This window comes from Apis florea, unplaced genomic scaffold (genome assembly GCF_048593485.1).
Source record: "Apis florea isolate Af1SG1 unplaced genomic scaffold, ASM4859348v1 contig_3203_pilon, whole genome shotgun sequence".
In the NCBI taxonomy this organism is placed as follows: Eukaryota; Metazoa; Arthropoda; class Insecta; order Hymenoptera; family Apidae; genus Apis; species Apis florea.
The window spans coordinates 5,668,882-5,695,052 of record NW_028256723.1 but is presented as its reverse complement, the minus strand read 5'-3'; the positions used below and the strand labels follow the sequence as shown (position 1 = coordinate 5,695,052).

Below are 26,171 nucleotides of genomic sequence, written 5' to 3'. Positions count from 1 at the left end.
AGGTGGAGGAGGAGGAGGAGGAGGCCCTCGACGCGTATCAAACGCGGTGAAATCTATTTCTATAAAAGCGGGCGGCGAAAAAACACTTTATTTTCCGCGGGCGGAAAATTGGACGACCGGGCGAGATAAATCAAGGGGTAACAAAGCCCTCCCTCCCCCCTCTCGATCAGCGCGAGTTTCTCGATACGGTCAAGGCAGAAGAATCGAGGAGAGGGGAAGGGGAAGTTTTGTTGCCATCGTTTTTTTCGATGGCCATCGGGTCGTTCCCGATTTTCGCTCGTTTGCTGTGACGAGTCCGGGCGCGCGAATTTTCTATTTTTCGTTCTTCGAATGTTCGAAAGGGGATCGAAGTTGATGAAAAAAATCGTTTCACCACGTTGCGCGAGAGATTATTGGTTGAAAATTCTCTTTCCTTTCTTTTTGTTTTTTTTTTTCTTTTTTTTTTTTTCCTTGTTTGTTTTCGTCGATCGCGCAAATAATAAATATTCCAGAAAATTCGAGGAATGAGATTATGTTTTGGAGATGTAAAAAACAGAATCGAAAATTGGATGGATGAAAAGGCGAGGATAGAAAGTAAGGGTGCAAAATAATATTCTACTTATTTACATTCAAAAAATTTCATTCGCATCACTTACATTATAAATTTATAAATTATTTCGAAATTAATTTAAATAATAAGATTTATTAAATTAACAGTGTTTTGATGCAGTTGTTCTTCCATCTTTGGCTGTCTAAGAGAGAGAGAGACAGAGGGGCTGGTCAGCTTTGTGGCGGATAATCTCGGCTCGGCTTGGACAAATCGAACTGTTCAGGGTATGATAATATGGGGAGGATGATCGAGAAAAATTCTTCTTCTTCTTCTTCTTTTCCATATCGAAATTTTAGAATAAATCAGCTCGTAACTTCTTTTCTGTATTAGCTTCTCAAGAATTGAAAATTTCGGGGCGAACCGAAATCCGTATTGAATTGAAGGAGAAAAGGAAGATCAAAGAAAAGATACGAGTCCATTTTTGAATAGAATTATAATCGATAATATTTGTATAACTTGTTTTAGATCGACGACGTCTTCAACGACGGTCTCCACCAGTGAAGAAATTGGATGAAAAATCAAAGATTCTCAAAGATGGATAATTCGTTGTTCTTTTAGATAGACCTATTCTCCTGGATTTATCAAATAACCTATCAAATAATTCGTCTGTAACGTAAAATTTAATCAATACAACATTAATTACACCGGATTTCATCCGGAATATCATCCGAGGAAGAACATTTCAAGGCTATTCGTACCATATATGTTAGAAATTTTTAAAAATTTGGAATAATTCTATTTATTCTATCTGAATTAATATTTTTTGTTTCATTTTTTTTTTTTTTTTTGAACATTTTCCCACTCATCAATTTCCCGTAACATTGAAGTTGACCACCAAAAGATATTAAATCCTTCAACCAATTTTCAAATTCCATTATTAAATTCTTTTGGATAAGATAAAATATCACAGAAAAGTTAAAGTGTTGCTTTTCAAAAAAACATTTTTGAAGAAGAAAGAAAATTACTATTCCGTATATCTAAACGTCTCGTCATTCCAATTCCTCGATTCACGCTTAATACATCCTTAGATTCGGGCAGAGGCGAAACGAAAACGAGAGGAATGATACGGAATGTTGAATACGTTGGATAGCCGAGAGGGTATCCGCGTCTGGTGCACGTCACGGACCAAGTCACGACCCACTAATGAACGATTATGCTACAATTTGCCCCGGGACGGCAGCTCTGGTAATTTATTAAATTACAGTGATTGGTGGCCGGGCTCCGGGCATCCGGTAGTCGCGCGTCCTCGTCCGCCTCGATCACTCCCTTTTCGATTTCGATTTACGAGACGCATCGCGCCCTATTTGCCGCTCCAGGCCCGATCCCAGCACGCGTGCACGTGAATTTTAATCAGGAGAGGAGAGGAGAAACCCCGAACCGTTATTTGCAGGATGCAGATAACGGAGAATTGAAAGAGATCGTTCGGAATTTTCGAGCGGGAAAAAAGCGAAACGAATATTATATTTTCTGTGTACGAGAATTCGAAAGAATTCTGATCAATCCGAATTAGACGTTTGTTTGATTGTTTCGGCTACGGATAATTCGGGGGAATTTGCATTCTGTAAAAATGGAGCGGCGTCAAAAAAGATATCGATAACAAATAAATATTAGGGAAAGAAACACGATTAACAATTGAAATTTCGAACAAAAAAGTTTCATCGTAGAACAATATCGAAACCCGATAAATTTTGCGCACTTGAATAATACAACGTAAAAAAAAAAAATATATAAACGTTTCAATTTATCGTGACCCAAAAATCGAGCTTTACATCCAATCCAAGCGGTGAAAAAATTTTTACCTACACTGCTCTTTGTTTCGCGCGCGCGAGAGAGAGAGAGAGAGAGAGAGAAGAAAAAATCTAGATTCCCATATTTTTATCTCCACAAAATAGGAGAAAACAGAGATAACATAGAGAAAATTCAAGTAGAAAAAATATAAAGGAAACGAGAGTTAATTCTCGAGAGAGGAGAGTAGAAAAAGGAAGAAAAGTATTTCAATATTATCTGAGACATTGAGAGAAGAGAAGAAGAAGAAGAAGAAGAAGAAGAAGAAGAAGAAGAAGAGAGGGGTCAGAGGCCCCCCCTCTGGCGGGGGAATCGCATTATTATCGGGGATATTTAGGAGAATTCGCGACGGAATCGTTGCGTGTCCGGTGCCGATGCAGTCATAAACAAAGGGGCCATTAATTTGGCCAAGAATAATGCCCAATATCCTTCGAAAAGCTTTTGCGGCGATGCACCGATAGGCAGCTAACGCGCGGATAAAATAAGTTTAGGGCCGTGAAATTGGCAGTAATTTTACAAGCCATAACGATCTACTAAATCTGTAAAATAATTAAGGGCGCAGATGTTCCTCCTCCTCTACTCCCGCGCTAGCTCGCATCACACGACTCCCCTTCCTTCCAACTTCATATTTCCATCCTCTTTTCTCTTCTTTCCTTTAACTTCGTTCGCTTGTCTTTTGAATCGAAGTAAAATTGGAGAAAATATCCTCCAAATGTCGAATGGAAAAATACGTATCCGGAAATTTGGAATGCGAATAAATTGAAAATTTTGAAACAACGAAAGGAAGAAACTTTAGGCTCTCGAACGAAATCGATCATGGTTGAGAACGCGAAGCGCAAATTTCACGCGTAATGGGACCGGCGATATAATTTTATCCTTAAAAGAAGCAAAACGCGACCATCTTCCGCGTTCCAACTCCATTCGTGATAATTCTAACGGGGATCAACGAGATGAAAATCGGTCTCCCCGGCGCGGCGACGCCATTCGAGGGCGAAACCGGTCACGTTTCCGCCGTCATCCTCTCAAGGATCTCATATCTCTCGTCCGCGGACCGAGAAAAAGGAAAACTTGGATTTTATCTCCGCTTCAACCTCGAATCATCCAATCTCTCTCTCTCTCTCTCTCTTCTTTTCCTCTTACTACGACTGGCAGCAACTTACGGCAACCGTAATCGCAACAGTGTCGACACCCTCGCTTCCTCCGTTCCAGACGAAGTATAAAATATTTTCACGAGTCCTCTAAGGATATCTCTCCTCGAAAGACGTGGACAATCATAGATCATCATAGATCATTAGAAATATATATTAAGAAATAAATTCCTTCCCCTCTTTTTCCACGATCGAAACTTCATAAACGAATTCGAATTACTTTTACCGTGGCGCCATCTGAAAGAGCGGTAAATTTACGTTTTTTTGATATTTTGACTTTCTACTGGATTTACGTTTTTTGAATTTGAATTTTTATTACTTTTTCATTTTTATTGGAGTGTTAGTTTTCAGTAGTTTTTAGTAATTTTGTAGCCGTGAAAATGGCAAGCATGGGAGATGAGTTATGAGATGAAGGAAGCGATAACTAGCTGTGAAGACGAAGAAAGCGAGACAAGATATATATGAATTCTATCAGGTTCCACTTGTGAATATTTCGCAAAATATCGTAAGAAATACTGGACGTATGAATATAAATAACTTTGCAAAATCTTGTCGAAAATAGCACTACTTTAAAACCGTACGCGCATGTTTATCCAATTCCCTTAAAAAATGCCTGCAAACCAAGAGAAAAATCCAAGAGTTTCCAGCTTAGGAGATCGGCTGATCGAAGCCACGCTGTATCACGGAACGTCCATAGATTTAACCCTTATTATTATTATTATTATTACAAATGCATATATTTACATTAATATTACATTCTAGAATATATACAATCACGTAACATGTGCGCATATTGTAAGATAAAATTTACTTTATATATACATACATATTGTTCTTCAAATTTCTTTTCACCAAAACGTCAACTCGTATGCAATATTCCCAGAAAAATATTTCCGTTTCGTATTCGATACGAGTTGACTGGTAAAAAAAAAAAAAAAAAAAAAAACCTTCTTAAACATTTAATAAACAAATTTTAATTTTCAAACGACCACACGCGATCGAAGATCCAATCCTGACCCCCACGATTCGCCGCGTAGGGCAAAATCTTTTGAATTTGGAAAAAAAGAAAGGGTGGGAGGGGGAGGGGGGGGGAAGGAACTTATTTGCACGCCTAATCCCATATCCACACGCGCGCACACGGAGTGAGCTTAGCATGGCGGTCACGCGCGGCACATGTTTATGCACCGATAAGCCTCCCCTCCTCCCCTCCTGCGCGCATTTAGCTAATAACGTTTCGGTTCGTGCCGGTTTATCCAGGTCGAGGTTAATAATAATAAGGAAATGGGAGGGGAGGGGGTCCATTGCGTAATTGAACCCGGGTTTCGGGCGGATCTTCGGGACCCCCCCCGCTTCGGGGGCCCTGAAATACACGGCATGATCCGCGGCTTGATTTCGGCCTTTATTAAATTTGTTGCTGCCTGGCCCCGTATAATTTATCCGAAAAAGGGAGGAGAGGGAGGAGGGGGGAGATACACATCGCATCCTTATCAGCGGGGAAGGATATCGCAGCCTGCTGCGCCTTGGGTTACTGTCCATGATGAGACGGTGCACGGTGCCTACGTGACACCGTTAATAATACGGCCCGAGAGAGAGGGAGAGGGGGGAGGGGGAGGGGGAGGGGGAGGGGGAGGGGAAGGGAGAGAACGGATATCGCGGCCAAGGCTTCGCTCGTTTCGATCGAGACAGATAGATAGATAGATAGATACGAAGGATGAACGATGAAACTTAGGGGAAACCTAGGGGAATTTTAGGGAAAACCTAGGGGAAAATCTAGGGGGAAGCCAGGGGAAAGTTAGGGGGGATTTAGTGGAAATCCAGGGGAGATTTAGGGAAAATCTAGGGGGGAACCTAGGGGAAATATATAGGGGAAATGTTGAAAATTTTATTGTTTAATCGGATCGAGCCGGTGGCACCCATCAGACGATGTGTTCGTTTGTGGAAATTGCGATTAGGAAAGATGTTGTTTTATGTTGATTAATGTCGTTTTCATTTTCGAGATAATAAATCCTTCTTGATCTTCTGATGACACGCTTTTGGGTACGGAGAGACATGCGCGCGATTTGCACGACTTCACGGGCCAAACCGTGAAACGGGTCGAGTTGACCCTTTGCACTCGTATAGACGCCGTCCTACACTTTATTATTGTACGTGTATTTACATTAGTGAATGTAATAACGTATAATATAATTACGTTCTCTTGTTACCTCGATTAACCTAACCTTCTTGAACGTAAACACGAGTGCAAAGGAAATTTAAAGGCGAATTCTTCGTTTGGGAAGGAGTAATTTTCTAATCTCTGAGGTATTTGGCGTTGGTTTAGGCAGTGAATTATGAAGTTGTGTCATTCGTGATTCGAAGAAACTATTCATCATTTGCTTATCGCGGATTTTAAAAAAAAATAAAATACCTTATTCCATTGTGTTTTCTAGAATTTTAGAAGGCTAAAATTTTCATTAACGTTAAATTACGTAGAGGATGAACCTAGAGCAATCTTCGAATTGTTTGCGTTTATTATTTGAAAAAATATATCTTGGCATCGTTTGCTGGAATTTTAAAAGTCTAAATTGTATTTGAATATAAATATATATATATATTCGAATTTTTCGAAAAGAATTAGCTCGTCCCAAGCTAATCCAATTAATTTCGAGGCGATTAAAACGATTTTTAAAATTCCTTCCCTTGGGTGTAGTATCGATATCGAGGCGTGGTCCCGATCCCGAACAAAAACGGAGCCGGCCAATAGCCGACGAGTCACGATGCATCGTCTCGTTAGCAAAATCCAAAAAAAAAAAAAAAAGAACCGATCGAACCCGCCATCGTCGAAAGAAAAAAGAGAAAAAGAACGAAAGAAGAGAGAAGAAAAGGAAAAGAAAACAATTTTCAACAACAAGAAGACAAAAATCTCATAGCGTCTCTTTTTTATTATATATACATATTGTCCTACTTCTTTTTATATATATATATCCCCTTCTTCTCAGAAATAATTAATACGAGGCAAACGTTGAACCGCGCGATGAAAACATTCGTTTCATAGAGCGAGATCAAAGGGGGGACTTGTTCGCGAAGCGGCGACATCCAACGCGACCAAATGACTTATTAGCGTTGCGATGGCGAAGAAGGAGGACAACGAGAGATCGAGAGATTGTTAGCGGTTCGAACGGGGACGAAGACACGAAGGCTCGTTGATAGCCGTTCGTTGAAAGAGTTCTCCACTCCGATCGCGATGAACGGACGGAGAAGGACGTTGAACCGGCCGCCGACTGCCACGACGGCGCTTGATTCAAAGATTTCAGGAACAGGGAATAAACGCGAGCGAGCGATGAATGAACGACGCGGTAAAGGAAGGGGAAGAGGAGTGATTCGAATCTTTCTTTTTTTTTTTTTTTTTTTCAGAGAAAATTGTCAGAACAATTGGCTCTAGAATAATTATTTTTTGCAATTTTATAAGTGTTAACCCTTTGCACCATGTATAATACGTATCTAGGGAGTTTTGTTAGCTCGATCGGTAACCTTTTTAAATGTAAGCCAACTCGAATTCTTCGTTTGAAGGAATAATTTTCTAATCTCCATTTGCGATTCTATCGAAAAATATACGTTGGTAAATGTATCTAGGGACTCTCGTTACCTCGATCGGTAACCTTTTTAAATATAAGACAACTCGAATTCTTCGTTCGAAGGAATAATTTTCTAATCTCTAACGTATTTAGTGTTAATTTAGTGAAATATGAAGTTATACCATTTGCGATTCTATCGAAAAATATACGTCGGTAAATGTATCTAGGGACTTTTGTTACCTCGATCCTTTAAACCTTTTTAAATGTAAAGCAATTCTTCGTTCGAAGGAATAATTTTCTAATCTCTAACGTATTTAGTGTTAATTTAGTGAAATATGAAGTTATACCATTTGCGATTCTATCGAAAAATATACGTTGGTAAATGTATCTAGGACTTTTGTTACCTCGATCTTTAACCTTTTTAAATGTAAAGCAATTCTTCGTTCGAAGGAATAATTTTCTAATCTCTAACGTATTTAGTGTTAATTTAGTGAAATATGAAGTTATACCATTTGCGATTCTATCGAAAAATATACGTTGGTAAATGTATCTAGGGACTTTTGTTACCTCGATCCTTAACCTTTTTAAATGTAAAGCAATTCTTCGTTCGAAGGAATAATTTTCTAATCTCTAACGTATTTAGTGTTAATTTAGTGAAATATGAAGTTATACCATTTGCGATTCTATCGAAAAATATACGTTGGTAAATGTATCTAGGGACTCTCGTTACCTCGATCGGTAACCTTTTTAAATGTAAAGCAATTCTTCGTTCGAAGGAATAATTTTCTAATCCCAAAGGTTAGTTTAGCGTTAGTTTAATTAGCTCGATCGGTAACAGCTTCTCCAATATAAATGCAAAGTGCAAAGGTTTAAAGTTATTATACGAGGGTTGATATATCGTTAACCTGTTGCAATTTTTCGAACGCGAGCGACATTGAGTGAGAACCACTGAGAGAAACGAGGGAACATCGCGCGACTCGAACTTCGTTAAGAAGGGAAATCGCAAAGAGCGTGACGGTTCCACCTATCAAACCCGAGATCGGCTCTAATTGGTGGGGTTAATTCAAGGATGATTCGGAGGCGACTCGACTCGAAATTTCAGAGGATTGGGCCGGTTGAAATATCGGCAGCAACCGGAACTCGTTCGGCCGATTTACGGTACCTGGTGGATTGGTTATTAGGAGGCAGGCAAGTCTAACAAGTCGAATAGGAAGAGGCAGTGACAATTTGATAGATTGTGCTTTTTGCGCTACTCGTCGTTAAGGCACAAGGTGAAATTATTGGCCTTTTTTTGTCGGCAACCGACAACCACGTCGAATAACTAATAAGGCAGAGACTGTTGTCGTCCCTGTTGGCGAGGCTCCCATCGTGGCGGCCGTGGAAAGCCACCGATCATCTCTACGACGGGGGAAAAAATCGGAATAATTTTATTCGGATGAAGAGGAGCTCGAAGCCAGTTCTTCGAAAATATATAAAAATTACTTGCAAAGTTCGATTAAACGTCCAAACGTAAAATTGTATCGAAATAATCTTACCAATTAAAACCAATCGTCAAAAACTGGATAGATTAGAGGACCTAGACCCTATTAAAAAAAAATTTATCCAATTCGATCGAAATCGAATCGAGTTGAAACAATTGGAAACAAGCATGGCGGCTTTTTCCTCCGATTAGACAGAGCCTCGTATTAGCTCGATAATTAACAGAAGATAAGGAAATGTTGTTGTTGATTAATTTTTAAGGATATGTTCAGGATCAAAACGGAGCGTGGGTTAAATTTAAAAACAAGCACGTCGGGACGAGCGTATCAACCGCGAGCTAAATATAGCAGAGAGGAGCGGGATTAAGCAGGGGGGGGAGGCGGTGAATTAAGGCTGATCCGTATCGCGAGGACAGGGCAAGTTTGATGACGAGAGGCGGGGTGCAAACGATCTAATTAAACGCGGGCGCAATTAGCTTCCGCGATACGACAGTTCGCCCGAAACTTTTCGAAACGCTAATTACTTCGTTTCTACTTTTACCTTTCGAAAGAACAGAATTCGTGCCTTTCGGTCGGGAACTGCCGATTTCCAACCACCAACCCTTTCCACGAATTCAACCTACGCACACGACAGTTCTTGTATATACTCAAAATGACTCAAAAAGTTTAAAATGAGTTCGTTTTCACGATGTGACGTGGATAATGGTTAATTTATTATCGAACGTATACAAAATTTCGTCATTCAAATTCAAGTCATATAGTACTTGACATTTTTATAATAAATATTCACAATGGAATATCGACGTATACATATTATATATATTTTTCGTGTCGTACTTTTATTCTTTTTACTTTTTCAAAAACTGCACGCTCTTTCTTGTTGTCATTACCTGTTACCAATCGTGATTGAGATAGTCTTTTCTTTGTGCTACATTTATTAAAAGAGTAAATAAAATATTTTATCGACCGGTCAAAACAGGCACGAAAAAGTACAAATATATCTTATAGAAGGAAAAGAAAGAAAGTGAAAGTAGACACCGAAGAATATATTTTAGGAAAAGTCATAGAGTTGGATAGCATTGAATACGTATAAAACGTGACCGTTCTTAGTATTAGTAAGTTTAGTTTAGGCTTTTTAATAAAACACACGAGATGGAGCAAAAATTGGATTCGAAAATTTGTTGAAATTTTCCAACCAGTTAATTTTTATTGAGAAATTTTCCTTTCGAACGATCTTCGCCTACTTTCCTCGCCTCGCCTAATTGCCGCTTAAATTCACGTTACACGATGTCAATTACGATTTCATGGAGCGACTGCGCTCTCGACGACACACGCGAGAGACGTCGTTAATAAAGGGGGGAGGGGAGGGAGAAATCATTAACTAATCATTAACTGTGACCGTTTACCGGTCGCGAGGAGGAGAGATTCAAAGAGGGGCCGACGCGGTGACGAGGCATCGAGGTGACCAACCGCTAATGACGATCGCTTTTTGCCGCGAGTTTTTTTTCTTTCTTTTTTCTTTTTTTTTCCCTGCCTCCGGCAACTTTTCACCACGGACGCGATCTCTAATTACGGTTATTACGAAAATATTTCGCCGCTGCTTCCGTAGTTTTTTCCTCCTCTCTTTTTCGCCAAGTCCGTCTTCGTTCGATGAACATTTATTTATATAAATGTACGTAATTTATATCATCCTTCGTTATATCATCCGAAAAATCGAATCGATACCCGCTGAAAGAATAATCTTTTCTTCGTCGTTTGCACGATACAGTAATCCTTCTTGCCAAGATCCAAGTCGATCCTCGTTCGATGAACGTTTATATATATATATATATTGAATGAAAAATCGAATCGATAAGAATTCTGAAAGAATAATCTTTGTACGAAATTCTTTGTCTTCTTCCTTCGTCGTTAAATTTGAGATCGCTGGCTCGGACAGGTTTTGTCGAAGAAAGCGATACCGTTTTTAAAGCGTTAAATGTACGAGACGGATTGAAAAATAACTTTATCATAATAATTAATAATTTCATTGCCGCTGTTATCTGAGAAATTCAAATTTACGGAATCTTCTTTTTTCAGTACATCATCGTCGTAAATACTGAACTCAATGTCTGTTGCTAACGTAATTGTCGCCGATGAAATCCTCTTTTTCCTTATTTTATAAAAAAAAAAGAAAACTGGTAAAACTTGTCTCGATCTTAGCAAATGTAAACTTAAGTCGCCTAATAAAATCAAGATCTCTCGTTCTTGTAAAAGTGAAAAAAAGTGACGGTTCATAAAGTGCACGACCCAATAATAACATTTTCTGTCGGTGTTTCCACGAGTTTAGATTAGCCATCGAATTTTTGCGTGGGCGACGAGAATCGCCTTGAAATTTCCTTTTTGCTAATTTTCTCTTCGATCGATGTAAATTGTATTGCATTTGATCGAAGAGTAGTCCTCTCCGAGATGGAGAATCGAACAAACTTGCACTCTAAATGAACGAAGAAGAAGAAGAAGAAGACTTTCGATAAGGAAGAAAGAAAGGAAGGAAGACGCACGAACACCTGAATAGAAACGAAATAACACGAGGGATATATTTTCACCATTGACCTCCATCGAGGATATTCTCGACGAATTCCTCGGATGGCGGGCAGATAAAATTGAATTATACGATTCTTGTATATAATAATAGCGCACGATCGAACAACGTAAAGTTGCATTAACCGTGCAATCACGATTGTACCGACCGAGAAATCGGCGGCATCGACGTTATTACCGATCGGGCGACTTTTCATTAAACCTTGCGAAATTATCTCCCCCCCTCGTCGCGAAGTGCCAGCCCAGCCCAGTTCGCAAAAATGGGCGGGCAAATGGAAAACACGAGCGGAGAAGACAAGTTTCATCGGGAATTATCGGGGAGAGAACGAATTCTCATAAATCAATGGCAAATTAGAGGCGATCGCGATTATAAAAGATCATGCGTGCCTTTCGAGGAAAGGTTAAGGATCGATCCGCGTGCTTTCCCTCGATCGTTTCGATTTATCATCGATCCCAACCCATCGATACTTATTTGTTTATAGGGGGATTTTGTCTTTCGATTTTGTCGTCGTACGGGGATATAAATAAAATAACGTGGCCTCCATCAAGAAACGATTAATCTGGGAGGCAATTATTCGCTGGATCGAGGTTCGAACATTAATCAAACTACGAGAGGAAGCTACGAGAGATTTTTCCATCTGTATCGCGATTTCAAAACCAACTTGCTTTACTTTTCAACTGATCCAAACTATTGTTTAAACGACTATTGCTGCCCGACAACCGGGTCCAAAATTCGAAGATTATTTTCCAAACGTATTCTCTCCTCCTCCTCCTCCTTCTTCTCCACCGATTGGTTGGCGATCTCGAGGGGGTTGCTCACGTGGGTAGCCGTGGATATAAATTGTTCTTCGGCATTTAATTGCGACAACGAGATTGATCGTCGCCAGGCCCGCCATCAATATATATCGCAGGATTTACGATACGATGATGATGATGATAAAGGAGGAACAAATGTTAACGCGAGGCCATTGAACGAGGCTCGCGCCGTTGAGTTAAGCGTTATATTTAAATGATTCGTGGAGGAGGACGAGCCAACACGCCCACGCGTGTTTCCCAGTTTCAGGGGGACGGTTGTTTCCTATTTTGTCGCGAAAAAAAATTGTAAATTGATCGAGTCGTCGTGTCAAATCGATGTTGATCTGCCCTGTTCGAGCTTGGTTGACGAGACACGAGATTCGAGGAATTCTTGGAGGATTGGAATACGATAGTAGAATGATCGAATTTGGCATTGTTTCGCTCTGAATCGCTTTGAATTCGTTGGTTCTGTCGAATCAGCTAATACCATTTGAATTGATTATAATTTTACTTAATATATATGGAAAAAATGAATTTCGAATTGCTTTCAGCTTGTGAATTCGTTGGTTGTATCAAATGGATGAATCAGCCAATACTTTTGGCTCGAATATTATTTGAATATTGTAATTTTATGTATAAAAGAAACGAATTTAGGATGGAATCAGTGTTTCGTTTTGAATTTTTAAATTCTGTCGAATCAGCTAATAATTTTGGCTCGTATATAATATTGTTTGAATACTATAATCTCACTTAATGCATGAAAGAAACGAATTTGAAATCGGATGGGTGTCTCACTCTGAATTGTTGAACTTGTAAAAGTTGAAAAAGAGCGCAAAGCTAATAATTTTGGCTTGTATATAATATTATTTCAATATTATAATCTTACTTGATATATGTATATAAAAAAAAAAAAAATTTGGAAATGAACGGATGTTTCACTCTGAATTGCTTTCAGCAATTGTGAATTCGTTGGCTCTATCAAATGGATGAATCAGCTAAAAATTTTGGCTCGAATACTATAATTTTACTTAATATATTATATATATAAAAGAAACGAATTTGAACGAATTGTTGAACTTGTGAATTCGTTGGTTGTATCAAATACTAATACTATAATCTTACTTAATATACGAAAGAAACGAATGGAACGGGTGTTTCACTCTGAAACTTGCTTTGAGCTTGTGAATTGGTTGGTTGTATCAAATGGATGAATCAGCTAATAGTTTTAGTTTTGACTTGAATACCGTTTGAGTGCTAAAAGAATTTGGAATTGAACTTTGGGTTTTGGTTTTGGTTTGATTCCAGTGAATCGAATTATTGTCGAATTATTTAAATGCTATATAAATGGTGTAAAAGAATTTGGAGCCACCTTGGTTTTCCAGAAGGAGGAAAAAAGAGGAAAAAACTATGGCAATCAATCGGCCGATAATTTCAGCGCAGGTGACAGGCGTCCCGACAGGAATTTTAATAACTTAAGCCTCTTCTTTCTCGCCATGGGCAGCCTATTATCGATCGAGGCAACGTTTCAATCTTCAATCCCTCTTCGACAACTCGATCTTCCACAGCGTCCTCGCCTTAATTTCAATTTGGACCCGAAGAGGGCGCGTTTTCCTTCCCAAAATGGCGTGAAAATTTATATTCGTTCCGACGCAACGATTCTCCACCACTGTGAGATTCTTCAAGTGTGCTCCCGAAGTGAAAGTTATTTACGTTTTTTTTCTTTTTTTACCCTCCTTTCATCAATCGACGCTAGATTCGGTCCAAATATTTGTTCGATCGTTTGACGAGTGTTAATGTTTTACAGGAGGTGGTGATTTATTTTTCCAAATTTCTTCTACAACGCGTATAAAATTAGCCCCTACCGAGAATGCTAATATTACGAAATATATTATATAAGTCGATAAACCGATAATAAAATTCTTTTAATCTAATCTTATCGTTTTAGCCAAGTTTCTAAATTAAATCAAAAAAAAGTGTAAGGTTGTTGAGAACCACTGGTCTTTATCGTATAGGGATTTCGAAAAAACTCGAAGAAAGGATTTCTTTTCCTTTTGAAAAACGGGTAGAAGAGAGAAGTGTTGCAACTCGGCACGAGTATTTTTAAGTAGAATCTTACGGTCTTACCGTGCATATGGTGGGCGTTTGTCCGTGAATTTTGCTGCTATCGAGAAATTCCGGGCCCTTGGACGCCTCCGATTGCAAGTGAGTAGTGGTCCTGGAGCACAGAGGGGACGAAGCGGGGACGTTGCTCGCGTTCGAAACGTGGCTGGTGGGCAATGGAGTGCCGAGAGGGAAATCCGGCCTGTAGAACCACGTTGGCCACTGGAAATTAATAAAATTATTTCAAAAACTCCTTCGAACCTCCAAATTTTATAGAAAAGTTTTTTCTTCGCCAAACCTCGAATCTTCAACACTTCTTATCTTACACTTTAACCGTGTTTCGATCGTCTCGTGTGACAAAAAGAAAAAGAGAAGATTTACGTTGATTTACTTTCGACTCGAAATCCGCGCCAGAAAAGAGAGAGGAAAAAAAGGACATAACTCAAACAATCTCCCCGAGTATCGCTTTATCGCCAGAGATAAACCGCCAGAAGAGAGAAAAAAAGAAAAAGACGTCTTCGATAAATTTTCAAAAAATAATTTCCCTCATCATCGAGATAAACCCCCCCTCTATCGTTCGAGAAGGGAAAAAAATCCGAACAAAAGAGTCAAACTTGCTTATACATCCAAATATCGTTTGCCTGTCGTCGACCGCGAACGAACGAACGAACGAACGAAAGAAAGAAAGAAGAAGGAGGAAGAAAATACGCGTCGTGGAGATAAAGCGGAGAAAGCAGGCATTAGTGTCACCGAGTGAATATGAACCTCCCCAAGATAGATGACACACGCCCCTGACCCTGTGAGAAGGGGGGGTCACGAGGAATGCGTGTGGTCCATTGTACGTATATCTGTTATATAAAGGGGAGGGTCGGAGGGGAGGGAGGAAAGGATGGAAAGGATGAAAAGGAAGCAACGCGGTGTGTTCCGTTCACCGTGGTACGTAAAGACCTTTTGATCGTCGCTGCTCGACGACGACGACGCACAAATTCCACGACGCGGTTTTTATTTAAGCCACTCGAGAAAATGGCCGAATCGTTTGATCGGGACGAGATATACAACGAGATACCGTGCCGGCCACGATACGCCTTTTGTCCAGGATATTTGCTGCCTTAAGGGAGGGGCAAGGGTCGTGGTTTATCGTTGGAATCCTCGTGGAATCCCGATTTCGCGAATATTGATCGCGTTCCTCGCCGAAATTTTCTCAAATTTTCTCCTCGATTTACAAAATTTCGAAGTATTATTTAAAATCAAGCCAAGCATTTTCTCAATGATTTTTGCTGGCTTGGAGAGAAAGACTTATCCTCGTAGCCTCGTAGCTAGGGGATTTTTAGTGTAAATTTTGCGAATATTGGTCACGTTCTTTCTTACTCGACAGAAAATTTCAAAGCCAGAGTTTCGAATCAATTCCAAAAGTTGCTGGCTTGGAGGGAAAGGCTTATCTTTTCTCGTAGCTAGGGAATTTTTAGTTTAAATTTTGCGAATATTGGTCAGTTCTTTCTTACTCGACAGAAAATTTCAAAGTCAAGAGCTTCGAATCGATATTTCATAGTAAAAGTGTAACAAATATTCGCTCTACTATTGAAACGTGGCTCCAAGCATTTTCTCAATGATTTTTGCTGGCTTGGAGGGAAAAGCTTATCCTTGCTCGTAGCTAGGGAATTTTTAGTTTAAATTTTGCGAATATTGGTCACATTCATTCTTACTCGACAGAAAATTTCAAAGCCAGAGTTTCGAATCAATTCCAAAAGTTGCTGGCTTGGAGGGAAAGGCTTATCTTTTCTCGTAGCTAGGGAATTTTTAGTTTAAATTTTGCGAATATTGGTCAGTTCTTTCTTACTCGACAGAAAATTTCAAAGCCAGAGTTTCGAATCAATTCCAAAAGTTGCTGGTTTGGAGGGAAAGGCTTATCTTTTCTCGTAGTTAGGGAATTTTTAGTTTAAATTTTGCGAATATTGGTCAGTTCTTTCTTACTCGACAGAAAATTTCAAAGCCAGAGTTTCGAATCAATTCCAAAAGTTGCTGGCTTGGAGGGAAAGGCTTATCTTTTCTCGTAGCTAGGGAATTTTTAGTTTAAATTTTGCGAATATTGGTCACGTTCTTTCTTACTCGACAGAAAATTTCAAAGTCAAGAGCTTCGAATCGATATTCCATCGTAACGAGTCACAAACGCGACAAACATTCGAAACGCGAGGATGAATGCAGGATCATGCTCGATTGAAACACCACCACACCTGAAAGAAGTCTGTTGATATGATCGAGCGCTCGACATCCAGTCGACTTAAAAACGTGGTCGGATCCAGGCCGCGAGGATGTTACGTCACCACGGCGCGATAACACGTCGGGGCGGGTTTCGGCTATTTCGAAGCGCGAGGATGGAGAGGGGAGGACGATCACGGACACGAGGAGGGGGGGGGGGGGGGGGAGGATGGAATGGTTTTGGACGGCGGTGGTCTGGCGAATGTCTCTTGTCGCTGGCTTCGCGGGAGTTAACGGCAAAACCGAAATAACAAACTACTAAAGTCGGTTGAGTTAACGCTACTTCGCCACCGAGGTTTCCACGCCTCTGTTATTTTCTGTTTACCACCGGCCATTCTGTAAGCATCGTTTACAGCGGTAACGGAAATCGGCCGACCTTGCTCGAACGACGCTTTCCGGTGTGACGCGCTCCCGTTCTCACTCCGTTTCCTTGAGCGGAACCAGATCGTGCGCGCGATTCCACTTGCGATTTTCTTTTTCCTTTTTCCTTTTTTTTTTTTTTCTAGTTAAACTGGTCTGGAATTCAATTGTTAATAAATTCGGATTAATAAGAGTCTCGAAGAAATGCGAAAATTACACAAAATGCGGGAGCATTTCTTAGTTAATCGAATCGAAAGTGAAATTAAATTAAGTATGGGAATTTAACGTGGTTTAGAAAGGACGCTTGTACATTTAAAAAAGAAAAATTGGGATTAATAAGAGTCTCGAGGAAAGGAAGAAATGTCGCATCGTGTTATGTGATACGCAAAATTAGAGACTGAGACGTGTAAAGGACATCTTTACATTTAAAAAAATTAATTTTTTTTTAATACGAAGAAGAATAGAATATTTTTTCTTCGTCTCAAGGAAAGGAAGAAACACCGCATCTTCTTGCGTGACGCACAAAGAATTAGAAATTGAGAGGAATTGTAAAGGACAGCATTTTTTTTTTTTTTTTAACATACGAAGGAGAATAGAATAGAATTTTTCTTCCAGTTAGAGAATTCTGGAATTCAATTTTTAAAAAATTGGGATTAATAAGAGTCTCGAGGAAAGGAAGAAATGCCGCATCGTCTTATGTGATGTACAAAATGCGAGAGCATTTCTCGAATAAAATGAAATTAAATTAATCGTGGTTTAGAGAGGACACATTTAAAAAAAAGATTGGGATTTTTTTCATTTAGCTTTTCACGCGAGAATATAATTTCAAAAAAATTGGAATTAATAAAATCGCCAAAGTAAAATGAAATTAAAAGAATCGTAATCGTAGCGTGGTCCATAAATCGCGACACTTGTTGTGCGCTTGTTTTTTTTCTTTCTTTTTTTTTTTTTTTTTCTGAAGAAAGAAAAGGAAAAAGAGAGAATCCTCGGCTACGAGAGTTAAGTTTATTCGGGGCACGGAGAAAGAATCACGTGTGCACTATTTTCGGTCGTTCGTAGATCACGATTATGATGCACGTCGCAGAGGGGGCGCTGATTAATCGGAAGGTAAATATTTTTCCAGATCCCGATAAGTTGCACGCGTCTACTTTGGCTGTGATTCGGCTGACTCGGCCTGCCTGGAATCTGAAAAATTCCGCTCCTCCCCGGACGAAAATAGGCCGCTGTTACACGTGGCTTCGGGCACGATGCATCTTTCACTCTCCTCCCGTTGTGCGTTAACAACGTGTTAAAGACGGCCGATCGTTCGAATGCACGATAAAAAAAAAAGAAAAGAAAAAAAGCAAAGTCGTATCGTGATGTCATTGTTGTCGGATAAAGTTAGAAGCGAGCTATGGAGAACGATTTAACGACGTCTTTATTGCCCGGTGATAAAATTCACGCGATGCATAATAGATTGGCTGTGTTGTTCGTTTAAATCGAGTCTCCTTCGTGGAAATTTTCACCGACACAAGTGCCCTCTTTTTCCAACTTAAAAAGGGAGGATTAATTCGGAAATTGACAAATTATCTGTTCGAAAAGTAAGTGCATCCTCGTGCAACTTTGATACCGGTTTTTTATAATCCGCGAATAAGAAAAGGATGCTTCGAATCCTTGCACAAATTTTTCAAAGGGGATCCGGCACGAATCAATTTGGCCGCGCGATCGATAACCGTGCGGCAACGCAACGTGCGATCTGTCCTGCCGTGTAATTATGCCGTGGGCCAGTTTAATGGTTCTTAAGCGACGAATATCGATCACGCAGGGGATGCTGGATAAATCATCGAACAATTTGACCCGTTCAATATCCCGTTTTTAAATCGAGAGAACGCTTACGCGTTCAAGTATTCCAAGTATTCGTGCGAGAGAAACTTGCTTTTTCTCGATCTGATTGTACTTGAATTAGCGTTTAAGAAAGTTTATCAGAATTTTATTGGTGAATTGGATGAGAAGCGATTCGAGTTTTAAGAAGGTTGCAGATCAAGAATCCCTAGAATGCAATTATATTATACATAATGTAAATACCACTATACTATATTATACTATAAAATCTTTAAAACGTTAAAATGTAAAATATTTTGCACGTTAATTCGTGCGTGAAATCGAATTAAAGATCGAAGATTTTTTTCGAACGAACAAAGAAGCATCGCGATTCATTAAAAGTAATTGACAAATTATGGAGCAGCGTGGAGGTGAAAATATCTCGACAACGTGAATCGATAAAAGATGAAAAATCGAATTTAATCGTAAGATCAGGAGTGAATTTGGAAGAAATAATCGAGACGTGTTTTTAATTAATAACGCGATAATTGATTTTCCTCGTTGAAACGTTCAAGGAACAGAATGCTCGCAGTGCATACGTTAACAAAGTATTCCTCGGAGCGAAGAGGTTGCACGCTTAATCACCGAGGTCGTTAAAACCGCAGATGGTTAAATAAGAAGTTGATGCCTATCTGAAATTCTAATAGAGCGATCACTTCTTTCCCTTCTCATCCCCGTTCGAGACAATGCGAAATTGAAATACAAATTGCTCGTAAATCTGTAGAACTGATTAACATTCGTGGAATAAAAAAAAAATAAATGAATAAGATCTTTCGATACCTCGAACGTAATTTAATAATTATGATACACACCACGATCGATGATTATTGATCGTGAAAAACGGCTTCTTCGTTTTCGAGGAAAGAAAGGAAAATTCGTTCAATCGTAAACCACGTTGCGTCCTCGAGTGAAAATCACACCCATTTCCTCTTCTAGGACCAACAGCGCCGACTAATTGCGAGCTTTATCGAACATTACGCGCCTTCCAACGACGATCCTCCAGCCAACAATTTTCGACAACGCGCGAATCGAGCGAGAAGATCGTGATCGATCTTACGGATCGATAATGTCGTCGATCATGCGCGAGATATCGCGCATACCGTGTCTTTTCGTTTGTGATTTCGTGAAGGGAGAGAGAGAGAGAGAGAGGCACGTTTTGACCGAGTCATTTGAGAAACTTTTACGAGATATAGTCGCCATCTTACGACATTTTACATTAGTAAATATACGTATAATATAACTATATTCTAGGGACTTTTGGTATATTCGTAATCTTAAATATAAATACGAGTGCAAAGGGGCGAGGAATAATTTTGAAGGAATAATTTTCTAATCTCTAAAGTATTTAGTGTTAATTTAGGTAATGAAATATGAAGTTATACCACTTGTGATTCTACTGAAAAATATATATGTATACTTGATTGCTGACCTGCTTAATTATAAGTACGAGTGCAAAGAAACTCGCGTCGAATTCTTCGTTTTAATCAATTTAATTTTCTAATGGTATTTAGTGTTAATTTAAATAGTGAAGATATATCATTTGTGATTCTATCGAAAAATATAGACTAGTAAATATATGTAGAGACTCTTGTTACTTGATTGCTAACCTCTTTGAATACGAGTTAATCTTCGAAGCGAAATTCGATCCATCGATGAATCGTGGAAACGAACGACTCGAGGTTCGTCGACCCCTGCAAAGGCGCCGCTTACCAAGGGACATCGAGCCATTTTCATGGCGACAACACTCGGCATGTTATCTCCGAGATCTGGAAGCGGCGGGCAGCTGTGATAATTAGATATAATCCCGTGGCGTTCGTGTAAATATGTACGATCATGGTTGCTACGTTGCCTAATGAATCGATTCGAGACGATTCCTTCATTTTTCGCTGCATGCGGAAGAAGAAAATGGAGGATTCTCGTTTGTGAAAGATCGAAGGATAAAATCCAAATAGGACAGGTTGTATTATAATTATAGATCATACGAATTCTTGTGAAAAAGAGGTATTTATAAATTACGAGGCAGAAAGAATAATTTTCCATGCAAATTCCTCCGATGTTAAATGATAGAAGAAAAGGATGCATCTTCTCGAATATTTTTTTTTTTTTTTAGAAAAACAAAATGACGAGCTTATCGACTAATAATAAATTGTTTCTTAACGGGCCAGTCGCTGTTTCGTGCGACGTTCGTGCAGTTATAATTCCATTCAAAAATGGACTTGTACCATTGAGTCTTTTCTTCGATCTTTCTCTTCTCCAATTTCTTCACTGGGAACTGTCGTTCGAGATACGTCCAACTCCGCTTCCACTTTGGCTCCCAATTTATCCTTGTTTAATATTCACTCTATCATGAGTGATTCTCGAATTTTTGAAAAACACCACCTCCCATCGATAGAATCTTCAAACGTAATATATTTCGACACATTTCAACTGCACTGCGATCCAATTTTATACAGGAATAACATTCTAAATTCTCAAACAATTAGATACTAAATAATACGAAAAAGAAGTCATTGCACAAATAAGAGGGCAACGAAAATGAAAATATGCTAAGCAAAATGAAACAGAAATTCACAAATCGATCGTAAACAATTGGCAATTTTCACCAAATAAAAATTTGATTTTTATATTCCACGTGCGACTGTATGTAACACTTTCGATGTCTCCTTCTCGTTCCAAGAAAAGCATCGTTCCACGACCATCTCGGAAGGTTAAACGGCGGGTAACAAGCATGAAATTCACGAGACAAAAGGAGGTTGCGCAACGGTGAGCAACAGCTCGGTGACACTCGCGCCGGCCACGCTTTTCAATCGAGCTAAAACGGCCGGTTAAGCGGGCGTTTATCTGATGGCGTCGTCACACTTGCGCGCGCGACACGCCATGCGCCGCCCACCCACGCGCTTAATCGCGGCCAGACGACAACACGAATTAATCCGAGACGAGGATGCCGCTACCCATGCTTTCTCCCTCTTCACCTGTCACATTGTGATTACGTGTTTTATCTTTTTCCCTTTAGAAATCTCGTCGAGTTTAAGGTGAGAATGATTCGGTTCGATCGATTTCTACGAATCGAATATTCGTAAAAATAGGTGAAACAAGAAGGGGTAAGATAGGGAAAGAATGAGAGACTTCAAGCAAGCGTAAGTTCGTGCATTTTCAAGCGGTGGAATAACGAGAAATTGAACGAGAGTCGAGCTTAACCCTTTCTCCGCCGCACAAGAAAGATCGTCGCATTTACGTCTCACAATTCGAGTTGCTTTTATAGTATTTATTAAAAAACAAAAATTGACGATAAAAACGAGTAGTATCGATGCTACGTTTCCAAAAAGAGGATCTCGGATCGCTCGCCGTATCGTATGATACGCGACATCTTATGCTGAACGACTATAGTCGGCCATAGTACCTCAGTGACATCTCATGTAGCTTATAATATCTCAGTGATATCTTAAACAGAGCTATTATAGTCACCCGTAATATCTCAGTAGTATCTCAGTAATATCATCTTATGTAGAGTGACTATAGCTTGTAATATCTCAGTGACATCTTAAACAGAGCTATTATAGTCACCCGTAATATCTCAGTAGTATCTCAGTAATATCATCTTATGTAGAACGACTATAGTCGTTTGTAGTATCTCAGACCATCTATATTTCAATGGTATCTTATGTAGAACGATTACAGTCACTTGTAATATCTCTATGACATCTTATGCAGAGTATAGTCGCCCGTATCTCAGTGGCGTCTTATGCAGAACGATTATAGTCGCTCTAATATCTCAGTGAAATCTTATGTAGAGTGACTATAGCTTGTAATATCTCAGTGACATCTTAAACAGAGCTATTATAGTCACCCGTAATATCTCAGTAGTATCTCAGTAATATCATCTTATGTAAAACGACTATAGTCGCTTATAGTAGTATCTCAGACATCTATATTTCAATGGTATCTTATATAGAACGATTACAGTCACTTGTAATATCTCTATGACATCTTATGCAGAGTATAGTCGCCCGTGGCGTCTTATGCAGAGCGATTATAGTCGCTCTAATACCTCAGTGACATCTTATGTAGAGCTACTATAGTAACTTGTAATATTTTATGTAGAGCGATTATAGTCGCCTGTAATATCTCAATGGTATCTTATACAGAGCGACTATAGTCGCCTATAATATTTTAATGGCATCTTATGCAGAATATAGTCGCCCATAATATCTCAGTGACATTATTATGCGATTGTAGTCGCTTGTAGTACCTCAGTAACATCTTATGCAGAGCGACTATAATCGCTCGTAGTACTTTAATGACATGTATTATGCAGAGCGACTATAATAACTTGTAATATCTATGTAGAGCGATTTTAGTCGTCCGTAACATCTCAGTGGCACCTTATTCAGAGCGACTATAAACGTCCATATTATCTCAATAACATTTTATACAGAATAGTCATAATATCTCAGTGACATTTTATGCAGAACGACTATAATTGCTCATAATATCTCAGAGGCACCTTATACAGAGCGATTATAGTACTTCAATGACATCTTATGCAGAATATAGTCGCCCATAATATTTCAGTGGCAGCTTATACAGGACGACTATAATCGTCCATAGTATCTCAATGACATTTTATACAGAATATAGTCATAATATCTCAGTGACACTTTATGCAGAACGACTATAATTGCTCATAATATGCTCAGAGGCATCTTGTGCAGAGCGACTATAGTCGCCCGTAATATCTTAGCGAAATTTTATGCAGAACGACTATAATATAGCCTATAGTATCCAGAGTCGTCCATGGTATCTCAGTGTTAGGAGCTTGAGAAACGAACGTGGGCCGTCGTAGAAACAACTCTGAGGAAAGAGGAAGAAAAGAGCCACGTGTTCTGCTGCTCATCGATCCTCTCTCGAGCCGCGGAATGAGCCGATGCAAATTATTCGCGATAATAATTCAAGTCGGCGGTGAATCGGCTCGCAGGGTATGGATAGGAAAGAAAATCGGACGGGAAGATTGACGTTTCCCGACGCGAGACGTAATTATTGTTATTCCGGGGGATGGGGGAGGGGGAGGGGGGGGATACAGAGGCGCATGGGAAAATTGTAGCGCCAGCGCTCGTCACCTGCGATCAATCGGCTGAGTCATAGCCGGCACCGACGCACGCCTCCTCTGCATCCTCGAAGGTAGGGAAACGAAGAATTTTCTTGCGGCTTATTAACGCGTTCGTCACTGGGATATATATTGCAGCCGTTGAGACCTTCGACCGTGCAAATAATCGCGCGGGAAAGGTTAGTCGTAAAAGTCAGCCGAGGGTGGGTCGCGGCCGCTTCCGCTTCCGGATCCTTTAGTTATTCGAATGGACGTTACCACTTGTTGGGAAAAGTTGAGGATGGTGAGAGGAATATAAGAATGCACGATGAAAAATTTTACAAATGTCTTAGGGATGAGATAAAGTTGAGTAGGATTTTAAATGAGGCTCGAAGTAACTTTCGAATTTTATCATGAGAAACAAATTGGTACAAATAAGCTACGACTTCGAGTATTTTTTTAAATAAAGTGTTATTGCTTATTGAAGTAACGTTATTCGAAATTTTATAATTCACGAGCCATAGGATCCAATGGCTTGATTTCACGGAAGTTAAATGTTAATCGCACATGTCGACTGGAATACAAAATTTTCCAATGGAATCGATTAATTTAAACTTCTAAACTTTCTGTTAGTAACCAAGAGAGAGAAAAGATTACGGTTTATTCGGAGCATTTTAAATAAATCATTGCGCAGACCGATTTCAAATTCTACTAAACCCTTCTTAATCAACCAAAAAAAAAAAAAAAAAAAAGAAAGAAAGAAAATCCTTGCCACGGTTTCCCACGTTTTCAGTGGTGCAAGGACCTCGTGTATCGACCATTTATCGAGCGGTTGTTACGTGCACCACGCGTCGCTTTTAAATAAGAGATGCGTTAATACGGCGGCAGGACGAGGAAAAGACGGAGGGAGAAGGAAAAATCCGATCCGGTCATCGGCGGCCCTCCCCTCGAGCCCGGCCCTCCGCTTCGTTATTTACCATTTTATTCATTATCCTTTCGCGGGGGGTGGTTCTCGGGAATTTTCTCTCTGCCTTTTAGCACGCCACGCGCGGATTAATATTGCAGCCCGCATGAAATACGGGTTGTGGACGGGGTGGGATGCGATGTGAATTAAACAGCGGGATTGTATTAATGTTTTGTTATTTACGGACGCTTTAACGGGGATGGGGTGGAACGTTTGACGGCTCGAGAGCTATCGCTCTCTCCCCTTTAACGAGGTTCCCCTCTTTTTTTCTCCTTCTCCCTCCTCCTTTTTTTTCCTCCTTTCGTTTCGAAAGGTGAGGATCGCTTTGGAAACGTGTGAATTAATTATTTGCTTCTTTGAAATTTGTTACATATGGGATTGGTTGGCTCAATTCGACCGTTTGGAGGATTCGAATAAGGGATAGAAAGGTGAAATTGATCGCTCGTCTCGATCAAGTTTTGTTGGTTCTGTCGAAGATAGAAAAGAATATTTTATTAGAATCAAAGCCACAAGACACAACGTAATTTTAATCATTTTATAAATATACAAAATGTGTGCTAAAGCGTAAACGTGGAAGTTGTCGTTATTATTAGAAACGTAAAAATCTGAAAATTTATAATGAAACTTCGTCAACTGCGTCAACTTTTTCTCGAGAAATTGGAAGACGTGGAAGGTTTATCCGAAAAATTCACAAAGATACAATTCTGAAAGAGAACATGTGACATTTCAAAAGATTTTCTCCTATTTATTTTATTTTTATATAAGCGAAACCCACAATTATTATTATTAAACAATCAGAAAGATATTTTACAAATTGTACGCACGCAACGCGTGTGTACAATTTTTAAAACGAAGAGAAGAATTAAAAATCCAAATGATATCCAATTAATAATAACGGATGGATATACGTTCAGAAACGTATTAATTTTCATATTAAGCTTTCATTACGCGAAACACGGCAAGCCCACAGATGGCCCGTTGTCGAACGTCACGATGCACGTCCCCCTGCAACGCTAACGAGCTGTCGTCGCCGTTATTTCCCCACGAATCCCACCCCCGACCAGTCCACCTGTGCTCGAGTAATCAACAAACTTTCCAACGGGGAGGAAAACGTGTGTTATCCACCGAGAGAGAAAAGTTCCTCCTACAAATTCGAACGAAGCCCCTTCGAGAGAATAGAGGGGAAATGGCTAGAACAAAACTGGACACTTATTTATCGTTAGGATCGTAAGGATTCCAAGCTCTCGATTATTTTACCGAAATCGAATCGCAATGCAATCTTAATTACTTTATAAGTACACAAAATATATTGTTGTTATTATTACAAAAACTGTAAAATCTCAAAATTTATACTGAAACTTCGTCAATCGTATTTGCGCCTTTTTCTCGAGGAATTGAAAGAAGTAGATATATTTGGCGGGAACGAAAGAAGCGGTTTCCCTGATTAAACTGACGACTATCAATTTCGAAATCGAAATCTTCAACCATTTGACAAACTGCGAAAGGGGAAGGATAACAAACGTTATGGAGTTTGCCATTTACGATTCCTTGAACGGGCAAACTCGACCCAGAGAAAGCAATAGCGGGCAACCCTTGCCTCTGTCTGAGGGTCACGGATGAAG

General features: G+C 39.6%; 1 protein-coding gene across 2 annotated transcripts in view; it reads right to left on the bottom strand.

Annotated features, from left to right (window-relative positions):
* Window positions 1–26,171, bottom strand: part of LOC105735485 (uncharacterized) — a 171,399-nt gene that overhangs the window by 130,110 nt on the left and 15,118 nt on the right. For both annotated transcript variants that reach the window (XM_086911297.1, XM_086911298.1), the window contains exon 2: window positions 14,051–14,248. In XM_086911297.1, coding sequence (XP_086767423.1) covers window positions 14,051–14,248 — 198 coding nt within the window. The remainder of the gene's footprint in view (window positions 1–14,050; window positions 14,249–26,171) is intronic.